Source organism: Mugil cephalus, chromosome 15, assembly GCF_022458985.1.
Source record: "Mugil cephalus isolate CIBA_MC_2020 chromosome 15, CIBA_Mcephalus_1.1, whole genome shotgun sequence".
NCBI classification, from domain to species: domain Eukaryota; kingdom Metazoa; phylum Chordata; class Actinopteri; order Mugiliformes; family Mugilidae; genus Mugil; species Mugil cephalus.
The window spans coordinates 24288963-24310774 of NC_061784.1; the positions used below are offsets into that span (position 1 = coordinate 24288963).

The following is a 21812-nucleotide window of genomic DNA, read 5'->3' on the forward strand; positions in this document are numbered from 1 at the left end:
CTGTGTTAGCGTCCAATATAATATGGAACTTTAAATATCTTTATGCAGAAACAACCTCAGACAGAACTGGACGATCGGTTTGGGGGATGTAGTTGCTTTGCTGTTAAACTGGATTAAATCAAACATTAAACAAGTGTTTCTAATCTAAAATGGGGGGGTCAGAATAACAGGAACACGTGTCATTATGAACCAACATTATGACCACTGACAGGAGAATTAATAGATATTAAAACCATCTGGTGGCAATTCAGAAACTTCTGGAACTATGGTACTGGCCAGACCAGACCAGACCAGACCAGACCAGACCAGACCAGACCAGACCAGACCAGACCAGACTAGACTAGACCAGACCAGACCAGACCAGACCAGACTAGACCAGACCAGACCAGACTAGACTAGACCAGACCAGACCAGACTAGACCAGACCAGACTAGACCAGACCAGACTAGACCAGACCAGACCAGACCAGATCTCCCCACCCACAGTTAGTGAACTAAGGAGTCGTCGGGTTTAGCAGCAGCGGACAGGACAGTCTGATCTTCTTTCATGTGAAGTGGAGGTTGTGCGTGGTCTTTATTTCCTCAGCCAAGCAGCAATCATACAAAAATCAAACATTTCTGAGATCTAATGCAGAAGCATTTCATCCTTTACACAGCAAACTGAGAAGAGTTGAATTCTTGGTGTTAAACTAGACATACACTAGCAGAGTTAATTATTCTCTGGGTAGAGTTAATCCATTATAATTAACTCTCAGTTGATAAATAGTTGTTGTCGAAACCGAGTGCAAAGAGGATGTGTCACTAAATCAAACCTCTTGATGTAAACGCTTGAATATTAACTATTAACTCCGAACTTCTTACTCTAAACTAGAGTTTAGACACATCCTGTCCATTAAACGGTACGTTTGTCTTGACATTTTGTCTGAGTGAGACGAGTCATGCACTTTGTAACCACAGATACAAAACAGGATAAGATGATGCTAATGGTTCGGAGTTGCTAGCTAGCGTGCTAAAGTGGTGCTAACACTACACACATACACTGTGCCTTACTGGTGCATGTTCTCATATTTGTGCTGCAAGTTTGAAAATAAATGTTTTTGAACTGACAAACATGAGTAACTTTTTTATTTTTATCAAGCATTTTTTTGTAGGATTATGTAAGAATTATATCGCCACCTTTTAAATGTTATGGGGTTTACACTTGTGTTAAGAAATAGTCCTCTGAGAGAGTTAGTTGCTAACAATACATGAAAGTATTAAAAACTAACACTGGTTGGTGTTAGTCAGTGTTAAATTTAACTACGAGAAGAGTCAAAGTTATTAACACTCTGAGGTGTGGACCCATATAGACACTTTAAAAGTGTTACGATCAACTCTTACAGTGTTAATTTGGGTTTGTTGGTTTTACTGTGTGTCTTCAGAGGAAAGAAGAACATGACATGACCCCCCCAGAGTCCTGGTCTCAGCATCATGGAGAGAGTCTGGGATCACATGAAGAGACAGAAGGATGTGAGGAAGCCGTCGACCGTTCTCCAAGATGTTTGAGTTCCTCCAAAAACTGTTTAAGTAAAGAACTGATGCTGTGTGGAAGGTAAAGGGGGGTCGCACCAGATACTGATTTGATTTCTCTTCTGCTCATTCATGATGAAAATAAACTATTAACGCTTTTATTTTTTGAAAGCATTCTTAGTTTACTGCATTTTAAACACCTGCCTCGAACCCTTCCACGGTGCTGTGGATGAACCTCTTTCAGGTTTCTCTGTTTCATGTACGTGGACGGTCGGTCTGTGCAGCTCGACGTTGACCTTTCTGAAGAAGAGAAAGCAGCAGCTGAATGATACCTGGTCCATGGCGGAAGCATCAGTTTCTGCGTGCGCTGCTCCAAAGTCAGACGTGTGGGTTTGGTTTCCTGTTAGAGGAAACCATCTCAAAAATAAAGATTGACAAGATGTACACGCAGAAATGAAGCAGGACCTGCACGAGTTACAACACACACGGAAATAAAAGCTGTTTAGTAAACATGTATTAACTGAAATCTGGTCTTATATCCCACCAGTTACCACTATTACTAACCCTGTCCACCTCCACATGTGACATTTAGCTTGACATTTGATCTGTGATGGAACAGTTTACAGCCAGAATGTGTTGGTTTTTTTCCATCAAATCAGCCACATCTTTCTGCAGACTGTGTTATCTGTGCTGGCTCATCTAGCACTTTTATCACTTGTGAAATATGTTCATGTTGAAATACACTATGTTACCAAAACTATTCGCTATGTACGTGTCTGCATTTACACACATAAGTGACTGCTCATTCTTAACCCACAGGCTTTAAAACGACGTCTACATTATTTCTAAAGCACTTTTAAAAACGACCTGGGTTGAACCAAAGGGCTGCACAGAGGTACAAAGTAATCACGCACTCAATAGCAAACTCAATGAGCAAAAACTCTAAGGGAATAAAAATAAAACGCAGTTTTAACCCTCCCATTGTGTTCGTTTCAGCTAACGTGTGACTAGCCAGTGGTTATAAACCATCTACAATAATTACATAGATTATCACCTAATGTCGTAAGTGTTGAGCTTCTATTCGTCACGTATGTCCTTGCAGGAAATAAACATTATTTAGATATTATTTTGACCAAAACTGATGAAACATGTTGCAATATTTCTAAGTATTTTATCTCAACGTTTATCAAGGCCACTGTTTTGAAACCATTATTTATTTATTTTTTTATTTTTTTAAATAGTTGCGCAAAATAACATTTCTTGTGTTCACGGTCAAAACCGACCAACGTCACTTATTTATTCAGACAAAGGCCCAAATCTTGAAAACTTGACCACATCATAAGGACAAACAGAAGACGAACCCACTGACGAGGAAGGAGACGTCATCTCCAGCCGAGACCAGACGAATCCAGGGAGGATGAAATGAAGTCCTGTTCCCAGCGTTTCCTCCCAGACTCCACTGACACGAACACCAATAAATATATAAATAATATTATAACATAACATAAATACATTGGTCCAACAGGGAAGTTCAAAACTTCAAAACTTGTAATTTTCACAGTATCTGAAGCTGGTAAAACATCTAACACAACATCAGGTGATAATCTTTGTATTATTGTGGATTTATAATCAAATTTAATGAACCCGAGCGCATTTACAAGTTTTCTCTCTGAAGAAAATTCAGTTGATTTCATCTGTTTGTCATAAGACTCAATGACTTTGTTCACATGTGGCTTCAGAAAACATAACATAAATTAGATTTTTTTTGTTTCATTTGTGTGTTTTATTCAGCCCTTTGTACACACATGGTAAAAACATGTCCGGTCATTAGAAATGAATGGGTGAGACTACACCTAGTGTATAATATAGATATTATATTATACAAACACATTGACACTCTCCTTAAACCTCCCACCAACACCTCTGCTGCATAAAGGTTTTGTGACTCAGATCATTTCGTGGCAGCACCATGACTAAGTGTTTTTGTTTCGGCTAAAAATGAAAACAATAAAAGAAGATAGGGAATAAAAGATAAAGGATAAACAGTTTTGGGTCCAAATAGGACGGAGACATTTATACATTTGAAAACAATTAATAAAAGTTTATTCTAAAATAAACGGGCAGTCAAGGACGGGACTAACGTGGAGACGCCTGTTTTCTTACCCGTCATTGTGTTTTAATTACAGATCTGATGATGGATGAATGTTTTATTTGTTCTTCACAGTCCATAGAGAATACCACCACACCACCATGTCACTACATCACAAACCAAACACACGTCTCTTTGGTGATTCATTCAGTTGTTGCATTCAGAATGAAACTTCTACTGAATTTAACCTTTTCCCCCCAGGTTTATTGTTTATCAAGCTTAAGATCTCTGTCTACGATGACACCAAAGTTCTTAGCAAAGCCATTACAATATGACTGCGGATTGTTCCAAAGGTGCTGTCAAATAACATTATCTCATTAACTTCCATCCATATGTATCACTGAGACAATTATAAAAACAGAGGCTCTTTGATCAGTTTTTATTGGCAGATATGAACCTGATCGGGATGTAAGTGTGTGATGATGCATATTGTCCTGTGTTCGTTTAGAGTGAGTGTTTGTGGTAGTTTTATTCGTTAATTGTTAATCAGCTCCGCGACAGACACGCGAGAGACACTAGGTCTAATATCGACCCGATACCAAGTAAACACATGACCAGTAGTACCGATACCAACATCGATACTTTATAATAATCAGGTATAAATGAATGAGTTTGCGTTTTTGTGATTTTCCTGTTGGATTGTTAATCATTTAAATCCAGAGCAGAATTCAGGCAAAGTTGATAAATAAGTATAAAATACTTCACAATCACAATAAAAGTTTTGCGTTCAGAAAACAACACAAAATAATCACTTGAGAACAAATGAAAACAAATTCCTTTTTCACGTAGCGTGTTCAGAAACTACAATACAATTAGCAAACAAAAATATTTGTTTCAGTTCCAATAAAAGTATTTATTTGGATCAAGGTCTAGTTTGACAGGAGCAGCTTTTAGACAAACACATGCCGCGTTTCCGTTCCCACTGTGTGCAAAACCTAAATATCGCAATAAAAATCGCATTTTCGCATTTTCCCGTCACTGGTGCCAGTGGAGATGACGCAGGAGGTCACGTGTCCAGCTCATTTGAAGTTCATCTTCCTCAAAGTGAAGAGTATTTAAGAGAATTTTATTATTTAATTTTATATGTGTGCAAGTTGAGACTTTACAAGCTCTTTCGCAAAACACGTTCCAGTGGAAACACGTACAACGAGCAGTTGTATGTTATCGGAATTTGAGAAATATTGCTTTTATTTTGCGAAATAATCTTCACCGAAACCACGACAATCGGAAACTGAAATTTAAGTATCGATTCAATTACGCAAGTATCAATCCGATAACAACACGGTATCCGCTTTGGATCGATCCGCTCACCACCACCAAAGCAGCGTGCTTTTATTTTGAAGGAGCGGGGCTACTAGTGTTTTACGGTAACGGTTGAGGAAAACAAAACGATTTCTCGTCCGACCGGTCTCGTTTCTGACGCTAAAAGAAAAGCGACACACAGAAACACGACGAATGTGATAGTTTGGACCCCGGGGACCTGGATGGGATTCGAACCGAGGCGCCTCCTCGGGTTTAAACCGTCTCAAGCTCGGTCGCTGCTGCTGTTTCTCGGCGCGTTGCTCGTCGTCGGGAGTCGAGGCGACAACTCGGCGATGGAGGACAACGTAGCAACGGAGAGGATCGCGGAGGAGAGCCACCGGCAGGACAGCGCCAACCTGCTGATCTTCATCACGCTGCTGACCCTCACCATCCTCACAATATGGCTCTTCAAGCACCGCAGGTTCAGGTTCCTGCACGAAACCGGGCTAGCTATGATCTACGGTGAGAGGACGCCTTAGCATGTATCCTAGCCGGCTAGCTCCTCGGATTAGAGCGACTACACGTCCCCGATGTCTTGGGGACAGTCCCCGTTTTGTGTGGCTTACGCTGTCCCCCGAAAATGTCCCAGATTTTAGCGTTTTATTAATGAGAAAAAAACAATGTTGCGCACGCACTAGAACAGCGATTATTACGGTAGTGGTATAGGAAGTGCCTGTTAGCATGTTGCGCGCAGGCTATAATTATTACGGTAACCGGTCCACCTGCTATTGACATTAGAGACACAACATGAATAAATATGAATAACATGAATAAATGTGTCAAAAATAAATCAAACCGTAATTGTCCCTGTTTCTTCATTTCATATTGATAATGTTTTTGTCTCAGAGCTGAAAATGTCCCAGGATTTCAATCTAGAAATCCGCTCATCTTATCCTCAGAGCTAAAATATTATTATTATTGTGCGCTATGCAAATGAAATAGTTCTATAGTATATTGGAAATACTGGGAACTAATGTACAGGGAACCAATGAAATGTTTTATTGATGTCTTTGGACATTGACTGCTTGGCCTCATTGCAGTTATTGTAGATTTGATCTCTGGACGTTGCCACGTTGCTCAGTGTTGCCAAGAGAAACAATTACACCAACTCAGGAAATGTATAAATCAACTTAACCTGTGGTTTGTGCAGTTTGATGCTCAAGTGTCAGGAAACACAAGGAAGTGGTCTTCATATCTAATCACATACATGGGCTCTTCCTCCTTGTAGGTTTGCTGGTGGGTGTGATCCTGCGGTTTGGCGTCCACGTGCCCCAGAGCACCAGCGACCTGGTCCTCAGCTGTGCGGTGAACGCCAGCCCGGCCACGCTGCTGGTCAACATCAGCGGACGCTTCTACGAGTACACGCTGAAGGGGGAGGTCAGCCGGGGGCAGGAGCACCAGGTCCAGGACGACGAGATGCTCAGGAAGGTGATCAGAGCTGTTTATGGGCTGAACCGTACCGTCCACAACGGGACAGAACCGGGACCGTCCGTCCACAACGGGACAGAACCGGGACCGTCCGTCCACAACGGGACAGAACCCGGGACTGAGTCCGACCTTTAACCTTCTCTCTGCATCAGGTGCTGGTGCAGAGAGAAGTAGAGGAAATGGTCAAAATAGTGAAAAACAAAGTTGAATAGTCGAGATAATACGCCAACTTTTTTCTCACCATTTCAACTTTTTATTCCATATTTGGACTTTTTCTTGAAATTTCAAGTTTTTCCTTGACTTTTTGACTTTTTTGTATTTCCACTTAATTCTCAACATTATAATATATGATCTACTTGCTCTACTTTTTTCTCATGTGTGCATCTAATGCTCGTCTGTATAAATGAAGAGTTTCTGCCTCCGTCTGATCTTAACTGGACTTGTGATATATGTGATATATGTGATATATGTGATGAATGTGATGAATGTGATGTATTAGTTCCACTGCGTCGCTGCACTTCTCTCTTTAACGTTCTAACGTTCTAACTCACCTGTGTTCTCAGGTGACCTTTGACCCTGAGGTGTTCTTCAACATCTTGCTGCCTCCCATCATCTTCCACGCTGGCTACAGTCTGAAGAGGGTGAGCGGGCTCAGACTCTACGTTACGCATCATTTCACAGGCTGGAATCTCTTTTTATTTTTATTCTGTTTTAATGAACCTGTTCCCTCGCGTGTCTCAGAGACACTTCTTCAGGAACATCGGCTCCATCCTGGTCTACGCCTTCGTGGGGACGCTCATCTCCTGCTTCGTCATTGGGTGAGTTCCCTCTTTTTGCTTCATTTTATTTGTTTAATGGAGACAGAGCACGTTAATAAACATCTACTCAGGCAGCAATAGACGGAAATATGCTGCGTTATAGCAACGGTGCTAATTAGCATCTGCAGTCGCAAAAACAGTAACAGGAAAACACGACAAGACATAGAACAGGACAACAGATCCAAGAAGAGCTGGTATATAAGTTCCCTGTACGTTAGTTCCCTGCACATTAGTTCCTTGTACATTAGTTCCCTGTACATTAGTTCTCTGTGTATTAGTTCCCTGTACGTTAGTTCCCTGCACATTAGTTCCCTCTATATTAGTTCCCTGTACGTTAGTTCCCTGCACATTAGTTCCCTCTATATTAGTTCCCTGTACATTAATTCCCTGTACATTAGTTCCCTCTATATTAGTTCCCTGTATATTAGTTCCCTGTGCATTAGTTCCCTGTACATTAGTTCCCTACATATTAGTTCCCTGCATATTAGTTCCCCGTATATTAGTTCCCTGCATATTAGTTCCCTGTACATTAGTTCCCTGTACGTTAGTTCCCTGCATATTAGTTCCCCGTATATTAGTTCCCTGTGTATTAGTTCCCTGCACATTAGTTTCTAGAGTGATTCTTTGATTCTTTTGTGACCAACATGTAATAAACCGTATTCAACGTGTGACAGAATCTTTGAAAGTAGAAACTTTTAGTTTTGTTCAAATCTGTTCCCAGCACTTATTTTTGTCCCCCGTCCCTCCGTCCCCCGTCCTTCTGTCCCTGTCCCTGTCCCTCTGTCCCTCTGTCCCTCTGTCCCCCGTCCTTCTGTCCCTCTGTCCCCTGTCCCTCTGTCCTTGCAGGCTCATCATGTACGGCTTCGTGTCCTTCATGAAGGCCGTGGGGCAGCTGGGGGGAGATTTCTTCTTCACTGACTGTCTCTTCTTCGGAGCCATCGTCTCAGCTACAGACCCCGGTAGGACCTGTCTCCAGGACCCGTCTCACCTGTGTCCACACGGACAAGGAACCAGGGTCAATTAGTGTCAATTAGTGTCAATTAGTGCTGATTTTAATCAGATTAATCTCAGCGTCGCTGTGGATTAATTTCTATTAATCGCAAATAAAATATTGTTCATTTTTAATCTATGTGAACTTTTAATTAGCTGATATTTACAAACCAGCTTGTCTTGGTCTTGGTTTGTCCTCTCGTCCCCTCGTCCCCTCGTCGACCAGATCAGCTGTATATTTGGTGACTCTACTATATTAATAATAATAAATGACCTTTGTCTCTCTGTCCCTGTGTCCTCAGTGACCGTCCTCGCTATCTTCAATGAGCTGAAGGTGGACGTTGACCTGTACGCGCTGTTGTTTGGGGAGAGTGTCCTCAACGACGCCGTGGCCATCGTCCTCTCGTCGTAAGTGTTAATTCACCCAAATATAATAATATATAATATAATAATATATAATATAATATATAATAATATATAATAATATAACATTAGATGATATTTCCCTCAGATTAACAAAGTCTCTCCAGCTGTAATATTTAATATAATGTTATTTAAAAAGAGAGAAAATCTTTTTACCTGCCAACATTAGATGATCAGCCACAACATTATGACCACCGACAGGAGCAGTAAATAACATTCAACGTCTCGTGACGCCTCAGTGTTTCTGCTGGGAAACGTTTGGACCTGGAGTCTGTTCATGTGGATGTTACTTAGACATGTAGCCCAGACCAGACCAGACCCAGACCCAGACCAGACCAGACCAGACCAGATCAGACCAGACCCAGATCAGATCAGACCCAGACCCAGACCCAGACCGGATCAGACCAGATCAGACCAGACCAGACCCAGACCAGACCCAGACCAGACCCAGACCAGACCAGACCCAGACCCAGACCGGACCAGATCAGACCAGATCAGACCAGATCAGACCAGATCAGACCAGACCCAGATCAGACCAGACCAGACCAGACCAGACCAGACCAGACCCAGACCAGACCAGACCAGACCAGATCAGACCAGACCAGACCAGACCAGACCCAGACCAGACCAGACCCAGACCAGACCCAGACCAGACCAGACCAGACCAGACCAGACCAGACCAGACCGGACCAGATCAGACCAGATCAGACCAGACCAGACCCAGACCAGACCCAGACCCAGACCAGACCAGACCCAGACCCAGACCGGACCAGATCAGACCAGACCAGACCAGACCAGACCAGACCCAGACCAGACCAGATCAGACCCAGACCAGACCCAGACCAGACCCAGACCCAGACCAGACCAGACCCAGACCCAGACCAGACCAGATCAGACCAGACCAGACCAGACCCAGACCAGACCAGACCCAGACCAGACCAGATCAGACCCAGACCAGACCCAGACCAGACCCAGACCAGACCCAGACCCAGACCAGACCAGACCCAGACCCAGACCGGACCAGATCAGACCAGACCAGACCCCCCCGCCCCACTAACACGTCACCCACACAGTCTTAGGACGGTGGTGCTAATGTTATGGCTGACCCTCCCAGTGTCTGTTCATTAGTCGAAGTCTGAACAGTTTTATTGGCCCAGTTTTTTTTTATCTCCGTTATAAAGTTGTAAATGTTTCACCGACCTCTTTCGGACGTCGGCTGCTTGACCTCATTTTACTTTAATTTCTTTAACCTCTGGATGTTATTTTTTCGTGTTGCTCCGCGTCGCCAAGAGCAACAGTTACGTCAGCTCTGGAAGTGTGTGTGTGTGTGTGTCTTGTGTCCGTTTGTCCTGCGTGTCCATGAACTAACGTCCGTCCCTGTCATTTCACCGGCCGCCTCCTCCTCCGCCCGTCATCTCCTGCCTGTACGTATGTATGTAGCGTCCTCCTCCGCCTGGAGAAGCAGGGGGGGCGCGGGGCTGGAGGCCAGGGGGGGGTGGAGGAGTGGAACCAGACGCTGGCTCCTCGGTGGGTGGAGGTGGTGGGGGGGGTGGTGGGGGGGGTTAGACCCTCTGGTTTGATGCCTGGTAGAATGAGCCTCCCTGAATCCAGCCCCCCCCCTTTTGTAAATGCAGCCAGTTTGTCTCATTTTTATTTTTTTTTCCCCTGAAAATGACCAGAAAACGTTTTTTTCTGGGGTTTGGTTTCTAGATGCTTCGATAAAACCCGCGCATGACTCCCTCTGCTCCTACGGGCCTGATTTACTAACATCTCAGAAAACGTCCAGACGCTCAGAGGCTGCACGCGTCAAACCAAGTCAGAGCTCTGCAAAAAAAAACACTGGAAAACAATAAAGTAAAACGCTTTTACTGGATCACAGTTACAGTTACGTGTCTCAGCTTCGACGGGAAGTGAATGACTCCAAGAAAGATCTGATGAAAACTCTGTAGCAGGTTGTTTAGTTAATTGGCTCATGGTGAATCCAGACAAAGACGAAGCCGTTAGCTAAAGAAGACGACAGGGAGGGAAAAACTTAAAATAAAATAAAAGCAAAAACCTTACGAAGGAGGAGAAAGTGAAAATGAAAAATCCAGAAAGTCTCTGATTGTTGTACTGAGTTGTTTGTTATGATCTTCGCCCACAGACCTGAGGATGGATGGATCTCTGACAGTGTTGGGTTTTTCTGGTTCTGATTATATATTTATGCTCTGAGTCATTTATTGTTAAAGCCGTGTAGATTGTGGAGGCAGATAAATATGGACCAGTTCATCTCAGAGTCAGTGTCGTTGGTTATTTATTAGTGTTCAGTCAGAATCAGAATCAGAAAAAACTTAATTTATCTCTGAAGGGCGATTAGGATGTTAGAGAGCGGCACGTAAAAAAAGATCAACAGGAGGGAGAGTTCTTTATTTAATGAGGATTTTAGCAGAGAGACCGAAGCACTAAATGAAACCTGAAGCCGTGGAATTAGAGGAAAATAAACATAATAACGTAGAATATGGGAGTTTATCTGGGACCAGAAGATCCTGGATGAAATTAAGAAAAGATGGGAAGAAATAAGAAGAAGAAGAAGAAGGGAAAAAGTGGCTGTAGACGGGAGACATGTCTCAGTTATTTTTATTTCTGTCGATCCAAAAAACTTGGACGTGAGCAGAAAAACACTGGTTCTCTCTCCTTTGACTTTCATTGAGTTTTGTTTAACACGTTTCAAACGCGTTAAATAAACCAGTCGGTGCATCAGCTGCAGCTCTGATGAATCACGGCGCATGAATCCATTACTTCTGCATCGGCCCCAGATTCTGCTCGTATCCATTAAACCAAACTACATCCGCTGCTCATGTTATTTAAGACTCATCGCTGCCTCTGATCTGCTTCATCTTCAGTTTGTGTTTTTCCTTCGTGTAAACCTTTAGTAAATCAGGCCCTATGAGTTTAAACCCAGACTCCAGCCCTGATGTGTGAACTGCTGTGAAAACGCATTTTTAAACCCTGTACTTCAGTAGAAACCAGACTGAGGTCACTGGATTTCACTCTCTGCCTCTTCCTTTGAGCATGTGTTTGGCCATTTCTCAGTAAAAGCACGTTTCCTTTTTTCGTGGAAATGCTGATGTTGACGTGTGGTTGTCGTGGCGGCGCCCTGCAGCTCCATCGTGGCGTACCAGCCTGCAGGAGATAACAGCCACAGCTTCGAGGGCATGGCCCTGCTCAAGTCCTTCGGCATCTTCCTCGGCGTCTTCAGCGGATCCTTCGCTCTGGGAGTCGCTACCGGAGTCATGACGGCTTTTATATCCTTTCACTGCAGCGTCACATGTTCACACAGGACATATGTTATACTCAGGCAGTCACAGCCTGGATCAACAACATGAAACATGTCTCAACTCTCGTCCATCATTAGACTCATTTTTGTCAAAATTGTCCAAAAAAAAAAATTAACATAAAAACTTAACTGATTTGTTTGTTTCTATAAATCTCTAAAACTACAAAACTACCAAACAATCCGTCATTTTGAGGATTTGAATCCTTTAAACTCTTGATTATTTACTTAAAGTCTCTTTTTTAATGAAAAAAAACAAACAAAGAAGTTGTTATTTTCTGTAAAACTGATGTCGGGAGTTTGCGGCATTTTAGTTTCTTCAGATCAGACTTGGATTTGGAGTTTTTATAGTTTTTTGAACGAAAATGTCCCATTGATTCCCATTAAAACCACAGTTTTCAGTCTATGACGCAATATAAACGTTAATCTGCATCATTAGGCTTCATTTTTGATTCGTTTGTAGATGTGGTTATAGTGGGAATCTGATGCTACACAGAAATGAATTATGCTGACGTCAAATCCAGGACTGATTAAAAAAAGTCAATTCTTTTTTTTTTTTTATAAAGAACAACAGTGACTTCAAGAAATCAAACAAAATCATTACATTTTCGTTGGTTTTGTGAAGGAAAAGCAGACAAAACATTAATCAGTGAAGCTTTTACAGCAGTTTTTGGACATTTCTCTCCTGAATGAAGTGATGTAGTAAATTAAACTGATGCCTGAGTGTTTAGATAAATGAAGCGTCTTGTTCTAAATTGCTCGTGTCCTTGTCTGCATGCGGTTTTGTTCCTTAACGTTACGTTTCCTCCGCACGTGACCAAGTTCACTAAGCTGCGGGATTTCCCACTGCTGGAGACCGCTCTCTTCTTCCTCATGTCCTGGAGCACCTTCCTATTGGCCGAGGCCTGTGGCTTCACAGGTAAACCTGCACCCGGACGCACCTGGATCCACAGCCTGTAGCTTTAGCATTTAGCTTCATAACCATTCACTGCAGGCGATTAGGGTAAAATATTTAACCAGCAGATATCACCACGAAACCTGACACGAATACACAATATAAGCTTTGTATTACAATTTATATTTAAATATGCAAATGAGGAGTTATCTACTTAAATATGCACTATTTGTGTGAATATCTCTTTATATCATTCCATAAAATACAAGAAAAAAATCCATTTTTGCCTTGTTTGTACTGATAAAATGTTCTATAAATCTATATAGATTAATATATATGAAAAGTCCTGCAGCATTTAGTTAGAAATAAACGTTTGGTTTGTGTCAGAGCGGCTGAAGTGGAGATTTCCGGCTCAGAGCAGCAGAAAAACTCATTTAAAAGTTCTACAATGTAAAATCCTTTATGTTTTCATTGGAAGAAATTAGTTGTGGATGAAAGGAAGTTTCCACTGAGGTCGGTGTGAACGCAGGTGATTTCAGTGATTCAGACCTGGATAATAAACACGTTTTAATCCCATGAAAAGGCCAAACAGTAGCTTTTCACCTCCGTCATTTTCCGTCAACATGTTTGGTTGATTAGACGTTTTTTTATATATGATAAAGATAAAAATCGCCTGTGAACAGCCCTGACTCCTGCTTTGGTTCTGTCATGTTTTCAGTGTGTTCACGTTGTTGAGGTGATTGAGGCGATTGTGTGTTTTCTGTTGCAGGTGTGGTAGCGGTTCTGTTCTGTGGCATCACTCAGGCTCATTACACCTTCAACAACTTGTCCCCAGACTCTCAGGACAGAACCAAGCAGGTGAAGCCGCCGTCCTTTTAGTTTTTACGCGACGTTACGACACTGGTCACAGATCAGCTCGGCAGTGACTCATGCAACAGGTTCTACGTAAAAAAAAAAAAAAAAGAGCTAATTTCTGAAGAAGTACTGAAGATTCCTGGAAACACAACTGCTTTCCTGGAAATAATTCTGAGAAACGCACGAGCTGCTTGACTGAAGCAGAGATGTGTTGAATATAATAACAGCAGCTTCAGGCCAGATAGACTCCGGCCTCCTTCGCACCGCGGCGTCGATAACACTTGTTAAAGTGATGTGTATCTGAAGAGCTGCACAGGATGTGAACAGAAAAACCCCGACCTGTGGTCAGTTACCTCGGAGATGCTTAAAGGTTTTTCAGTTATTGTGCAAGCGCTGCTTCCTAAATTATCAGTCGAGTTTCTATTTTGGCTGAGGAGTAAAAACCAGCTCATGTCAGAACACAAACACAAACATTTCTACTGGAGACATTTGTAGATATTTGAAAATATAATCTCAAAGGCTGCTTTAAAGTCCAGCTTTAATTTGAAATGAAGCCAAAGTCCAAACTAGCAGAACGTCAGAGAGGAAAAGTAGGTTAAAGAGTTTATGATCTGAAGCCTGGACCTGTTCCAGTTTGAGTTCTGTGTCTGTTTCACCACAGATTCCTCGTTGGACAAAGTCACAACCAGGCAAAGATGTAGAACTGCTCCTCTAAAGAACAAATAGATAATATTTTTCAAGGATAGTTTTTGTCATTTTAGTTAGTTAATATAATATAAAGTCAGTTATTTGAACTAGATTTGTTTTAGTTCGTTATTGGATGCTATAGAAAAAGGATGTGACATAAAGGCGACCACCGGTTGCCATGCCAACCGCCAGGTAAAGGATCACAGGACCGGGAGAGTTGTAGAAACTGTTTTTAAAGTTAAGTTCAGTGTATGATCCACCGTTTCCTTGTAGCTGGTGGAGGCGGAGCAGAGCGTCGCATTAATAAACGTGTGGGCGGGGCATCGATATCATGGCTCCGCCCTCAGACCGCACTGATCAGACTCTGGATCCAGACTCATGATGGCGGCGGCCGTAGAGCTGGTAGAAACCTGCAGGTTTTCAGTGTTTCTTTCCTTTTGTCTCTTTCAGCTGTTTGAGCTCCTGAACTTTCTGGCCGAGAACTTCATCTTCTCCTACATGGGTCTGACTCTCTTCTCCTTCCAGTCGCACGTCTTCAACCCGCTGTTCATCGTCGGAGCCTTCGTATCCTTCACACAAAGCTGCATCGGCCACGTCTCTGAATGTAGCAGCATCTAGTTCACACTAGGACTGAACCTTTCAGCCTCTGCAGACACATCCATGCACTCATGTGATCTTTATTTCACCAGCCTAGAGTTCATTAAAGTTCACCTCCCACTATAAACCCACGATAAACCGCTGCTCTTTGGATCATCTGCACCTCCACTTAGCGTCATTACGCTCTCATGAGACGCACTAAACTGTAAATAAACACCAGATATTAAAAGAATTCTGGAAAAACAAAAAGCACTGACAGGACGTTTTCTGACCTTTTTATGGTCAACTTTATTTCTATAGCTCATTTAAAACAGTAGAATTTGATCCAAAGTACCAAACAGTAAAAAACAATGAAACACCAATAAAATAATAAAGCGAATGGGTAAAATACAAATACAGACACAACTAAAAGAGAAAAAAAGGAGAAAAAGGCAGAACTCAGAAAGAAATAAACAATAAATCCAGGAGGGTTTGGTGTTAAAAACGATATTTTTATTTCACCTGATAAAAGTTTAATTCTCTTTACTTTTAGTTTAGTTTTGTTTTTGGTCCAAAATAAAAACTAAAATGTCTAAAACATTTCTGAAACATCTGAAGGGTGAATAGATTTTTAAAGGCAGCTCTGGATTAATGATTAAAACACCAGTAAAGTCAGATTAGAGATTAGCCACGTTAGCAGTGAGGTGGACCGTGTTGTGTCCTTGACTGTCTCGTGTCCTGCAGCTCGCCGTGTTTCTGGGCCGGGCCGCGAACATATACCCTCTGTCCTTCCTCCTCAACCTGGGCCGCAGGAACAAGATCAGATCCAACTTTCAGCACGTGATGATGTTTGCAGGTACAGAGTTTAATGTCTCTACTCATTCACAGCGTGACCAAAAATAAAAGCTCCTCCCCTCTAAGTCTGTGGGCGGAGCTCCTTCAGCTCTGACTCCATTCATTCAGTAAGAAGCTTCTCCAACGTCTCCAGGTTTATTTCATCCAGTGTTTCTAGTTCTCCTGCCTCTTTTCTGCCCCTGGTTCCCCATCACCCTGGACCAGGTCCAGTCTGGACTCCTCAGACCTCATGACCTCCCCCCATGTCTCTAGAGTCTTTGTGCTGCTCCCTATCAGACTGGAGCCTTTTTTCCCGGTTGTCCTCCCTGATCAGTGGTTTTCTGTTCAGTCCCTTGAGTTCCCTTCACATTGTCCATGGTGTGAAATGTTCTTCCTTCCACTATTAAACACAGCCCTGAGTTCTACTGCTGCTTTTCTTCCAAACGTTTCTCCATCAATCAGGATTTATTTCTTCCTGGTAGAACATGGTTCTCCACTATCCTTCCAGTCTGGAATAAAGGTCTTAAGCCAGTTTCAGTAGTTTCTAGATGTTTCCTCTGCTTGATGCAGCCAATGATTTGACCCTTCTCCTCCAGACTAACATCTCCTCCACCAGACTAACATCTCCTCCTCCACCAGACTAACATCTTCTCCTCCACCAGACTAACATCTCCTCCTCCAGACTAACATCTCCTCCTCCACCAGACTAACATCTCCTCCTCCACCAGACTAACATCTTCTCCTCCAGACTAACATCTCCTCCTCCACCAGACTAACATCTTCTCCTCCACCAGATTAACATCTTCTCCACCAGACTAACATCTTCTCCACCAGACTAACATCTCCTCCTCCACCAGACTAACATCTTCTCCTCCACCAGACTAACATCTCCTCCACCACCAGACTAACATCTCCTCCTCCACCAGACTAACATCTCCTCCACCAGACTAACATCTCCTCCACCAGACTAACATCTTCTCCACCAGACTAACATCTCCTCCACCAGACTAACATCTTCTCCACCAGACTAACATCTTCTCCTCCACCAGACTAACATCTTCTCCTCCACCAGATTAACATCTTCTCCACCAGACTAACATCTTCTCCACCAGATTAACATCTTCTCCACCAGACTAACATCTCCTCCTCCACCAGACTAACATCTTCTCCTCCACCAGACTAACATCTCCTCCACCAGACTAACATCTCCTCCACCAGACTAACATCTCCTCCTCCACCAGACTAACATCTTCTCCACCAGACTAACATCTTCTCCTCCACCAGACTAACATCTCCTCCACCAGATTAACATCTTCTCCACCACGGGATGTGGAGGAAATGAGAAGCTCCTCGTTGCACCAGTTGGTCTTAAATAACCTGTTGAACTAATGATCCACCAGGAGGCGCTGGACTATGAGCTCAGTTACATGAAGGCGGACGAGGCTTTTGTGTTTGTTGGTGTTGGACCGTTGAATTATTCATTGAACTGTAAAATTAAACATTTTTTCTCTTGGTCTAAATCAGAAGTAACTCTGTTCTGTTCTGTCCTGTCGCCTCCAGGTCTACGTGGGGCCATGACCTTCGCCCTTTCTATCCGCGACACGGCGACCTACGCCCGTCAGATGATGTTCTCCACCACCCTCCTGATCGTCTTCTTCACTGTCTGGGTCTGTGGGGGGGGCACCACCCCCATGCTGTCTTTCATGAGTATACCGTAAGGCTCAGCGTCCGTTTCCATCCGCATCCTCTCAGCTTGTGAACGACTGTTCATCAGACTAACCGTGTGTTTTTGGTTTTCAGGGTGGGTGTGGACTCTGATCAGGATAACCCTGTAAGGAATGAGTATGAACTGAAATCTCCTTTATTCTATTTACCTAAACGTATAAATGTACGATGAAGCTTCCTGCCTTACAGAGTTCGATGGCGTTGGACGGGACCCAGCGGAGGAACACCAAACACGAGAGCGCCTGGCCCTTCAGGATCTGGTACAACTTTGACCACAAGTATCCTTTGAGCCTCCAGACTCAGTCTGCTGTAGGTGCAGAGTTCAGCTTGGACCAGCAGAGGGCCCCCTTTACCAACCAGCACCTGCACACCCACCAGCCATAACATTAGGACCAGCTCCCTAGTACTGTGTAGGTGACTCGGGTCTTTTGAGAGTGTTGGATGTTGTTAGTGGGGGGGTCTTTTAGGGGAGGGGTCGATACTTGATCAGGGGAAGGAGCGTCAGACTTTCATTCTTATCAGTTTATGGTTGAGTCCGAGTGGATGTTGGAAGTTTGTCCAAGATTTATCACACGAGATTTAAACCACATCAGCCATCGGTCAAACTGGTTCTACCCGGCTGGTCTTCAGCAGATGGTTCCTCCATATGAGCTGGTTCTGCTCCAGGTTTCTTCCTGTTAAAAGGGAGTTTTTCCCCTCAGGCTGCTCTGGAGGTTTCAGGCTGGTTTTTGTAAAGCGTCTTGAGGCAATTTGTATTGTTATTGGTGCTTTATAAATAAACCTGAATTAAACTGAGTTGATACTGACCTCTGACCTTTGACCCTCGTAATGAACCAGATGATAAACCTCCGAGAGATCTCTTCTATCAGATCAAGTGTTTGCATGATGGTCATAGTGTCAGTGGTCATAATGTTGTGGCTGATCAGTGTAGACATCATGAGACACATAATACATATAATTTTCCCTTGTGTTCCTAACGTTTAATCGCTCTAATCATCTTCCCCTGTTGCCCTAAAGGTTTTATTAACGTGTGAAACGTGTTGAATGTTTTAGTCCTTGACCAGCTCCTCCTCCAGTTACCTGAAGCCCCTCCTGACCCACAGTGGACCTCCTCTCACCGCCACCCTGCCGTCCTGCTGTGGACCTCTGGCCCGATGCCTCACCAGCCCTCAGGCGTACGAGGTCTGGACGCAAAACTTCATTTATTTCCACCAAACTTATCATGTGACAGGTTTCTACGCTCTCTCCCATGAGACGGTTATTTTTATCCACACGTTCTGTCTCAGTCTTGTTGGAGGGAAAGTTTCAAACAATATTATATTAATAATAATAATGATAATATAATATAATAAAGTGGCTAATATTATTAGCGCCTCCCATGGTGACACATGGTATTACATGCATCATGTATAGATGACAGTAGCAAATTAGGCCACGCCCCCATTTGGGTGAAAACAAACCACTGGGGGTAAATACAAATCCCCCCGTAGTCAGTGTTTATTTTACATTTCACAGCATTCATCGGCTGGAAAGTGGGCTAACTGGCTAACGGGCTAACGGGCTAACGATAGTCAGGAAGACACATAAACAATGTGACTGAGAATCACTGACCTGAAGGACTGAAGTATCAGAAGTATCGATATTTTGATTTGAGAATCGATTTTAGTGCATTAAGATCTGGTATCGGAGGTATCGGTATCGATATCAGTATCGATCTGCAGATTAATGCTGACTACACATTCTGAGTCGCAGCTATTACGTAATTTATGGTATTATTACGTACTATGGTTGTCTACGTACTTCCTCAGTCTGTAACAACTCCACCCAAACACTAGGTGGTGCTGTGTCTTTTTTTCTTTCTACTTTGTGCTTCACTTTCCAACACGGACGTCTGAAATTTAAACTTTTGTTGCTGAAGACGAGTCATGCAAATGTCTGTGTCTCCAAATCTCCATTAACGGTTCTTTATTGATTCAGAACAATCAGTTAGAAAATGATGGAGGTGGAGAAGTAACTGGAAATAATTAAGAGGAAACACACCAATCACAGCTCTCGGTCTCTCCTAGTTTCGTTTCTGGGTTGGTGGACGTCAGCTGATGCAGCATAAATGACGTATAAGAATCATCTCGTTAACGTTGTTTGTCGTCGTCCCTTTAGAACGAAGGTCCGCTCTGTGACGACGACTCTGACTTCGTGATGAGCGACACCAGCGTTGGCTCCATGTACGCCGACGTCACCGTCAGCACCGACGCCTCCGGGTCCCGGACCGTCAACGCCGGCGCCGGGGGGGCGCCCTCAGAAGAGGAGGGCCTGGACCACGAGCTCGCCGCCACCGAGCACGAGGTGGCGATCCGGGGCACCCGCCTGGTCCTGCCCACGGAGGAACCCGTGGAGCCCCACGTCGCCACCCTGCCGCCCCCTCCATCCCCGCCTCCGTCCTCGCCTCGCCGCCACAGACTGTAAGAGCGACGGAGGCGACTCGATTCTGATCTGAGGAGCTGATTTAACCTGATGTTGAATGTGAATGTGAATGTGAATGCGCTACATGTGAGTTACGGTACTTTAAATCAATAATGACAAATTAAACCAGATGCACATTTAGCCGCCGCTGAAGGAGGCGAATTAACCCACCGGCCTCAGCTCCTCCTGGACCAGGGTCGACTCCCCCTCCCTCCCCTTCCTCCCCCAGGGAGGCTGCAAGTTTGTCATCCTTCCTCCTTCTTTCTTTCTTTCTTTCTTTCTTTCTTTGCAACTGATGCACAAACTTATCTGGTTCATAACATAAAGAGCATTTACACTACAGACAGAAACACACTAATTCTTCCTCAGTCTGTTTTAAAGAGGAGGAGAAGGAGAAGGAGGAGGAGCAGGAGGAGGAGGAGGAGGAGGAGGAGCAGGAGGAGGAGGAGGAGGAGGAGGAGGAGGAGGAGGCTGGTTGTGATTCTTAAAGCAGAACGTTAATCTTAGATCACAGATTTAGCTCCGCCTGCCTCATAATCTTAATTTATTGATGATTTATTCATGTTTTTCTGTCTTTTATTTATTATTTATTTATTATTTTTAAAAGTGTGACAGATGATTTATCCCAGAAAGAAAGTGACCATCAGGAGGAGTGTTCATGCCTAATAATAATAATACTAATGTTGATAATAATAATCTCCTTCCTGTTCTGTAGCAGATGCTTTCTACTTTAAACTAGCGCTTCCCTCTGAGTGTGTCCAGTATTTTGCTGATGTGACCAGAACCTGTTTATTAGGGCTAATATTTGTTTCTGTCACATCTGGTGGAAAAAAAAAAAAGAACAAGTGGTGATGTTGAAGTGATGAACCGAGGGCTCAACTGTTTTTAATTAAAGTGCCTATTCAGAAACTGACTTTATGTAGATTTGTACATATTTTGATTTGCTAACGTGCAGTAAGACGACAGCGTTTGTTTTTTCTATGCGACGTCAAACCTGTTCATGTTCTGTATCCAGTATTCCCCTTAATAATACTACTACTACTACTAATAATGATGATTAATAGCGTGTGAGAGATTAAATCTGAGTGCAGAGGAGACACTGTGTTGTCGAGTTTGTTTGGGAACCGAGCTCCAACGTGGTTTAAATGAAATAAACAGCGAAGTCGTCCTCAGAAAAGCTTTTTAAATGCAGAAATATTTATTTAGTTTGACTCTTGCTGCACGTGTGTCGTCTTTTTTGATCTTGAGTTCTTAACGTGAAGTTCATCCCGATACGGACAAAGAAGAATCTAAGCTAACTGTTGATTTTATTTATTTCATTTTAAAACATCTAAAAATCTGAATTGTTTCTTGTTTCTGCCGTTCGTGGAAACTTGTTTTTTTCTCTTTTTTTGTGAAAATGCAACATGTGAATGTTTTCTAAATGTTTTTCGGGGAGAAAATAATCAGATGCGCTGGTTTCCTCCTGTGTTAGTTATTAACATGTCTGACATCCTGCAAGTGAACGGAAAGAAAATAAAACCACATTTTGAGATCGACACAGACTCTGTTCCCTGGTTGAAGTCAACACAACATCATAGAAATAAAATATAAGTGGAACGTCTGATGGCTTTAATATGTCGCTTCAAAGATGGATGTTATTAACTAAATGTATAATAATAGATTCATGATAGAATTGTTTCTATTGGCAGATGAATGAGTCAATGAAGCCAAACAATATCTGTTGGTGGAGAAAGAACAAAACCAAAACAAATGAAAAACATCTTCACAGAAAGAACAATTTACATCCACCTTTGTTCGAATTGTTGTAAAAAACGTTTTAAGTTTTGATATTTCCTTAATATTTTCC

General features: G+C 43.0%; 1 protein-coding gene across 1 annotated transcript; it reads left to right on the plus strand.

Moving 5' to 3' along the window:
• The first annotated feature begins 4977 nt into the window (after window positions 1–4977).
• On the plus strand, window positions 4978–21501 carry LOC125021322 (sodium/hydrogen exchanger 6-like). Its single transcript, XM_047607333.1, has 16 exons — window positions 4978–5421; window positions 6188–6387; window positions 6951–7028; window positions 7129–7205; window positions 8052–8164; window positions 8498–8603; window positions 11761–11902; window positions 12745–12850; window positions 13596–13684; window positions 14819–14932; window positions 15689–15800; window positions 17339–17492; window positions 17579–17609; window positions 17693–17781; window positions 18580–18685; window positions 19661–21501. The coding sequence occupies exons 1-16, from the start codon at window positions 5142–5144 to the stop codon at window positions 19964–19966; spliced, it is 2103 nt and encodes a 700-aa protein (XP_047463289.1). The 5' UTR covers window positions 4978–5141; the 3' UTR covers window positions 19967–21501.
• Window positions 21502–21812: the final 311 nt, after the last annotated feature.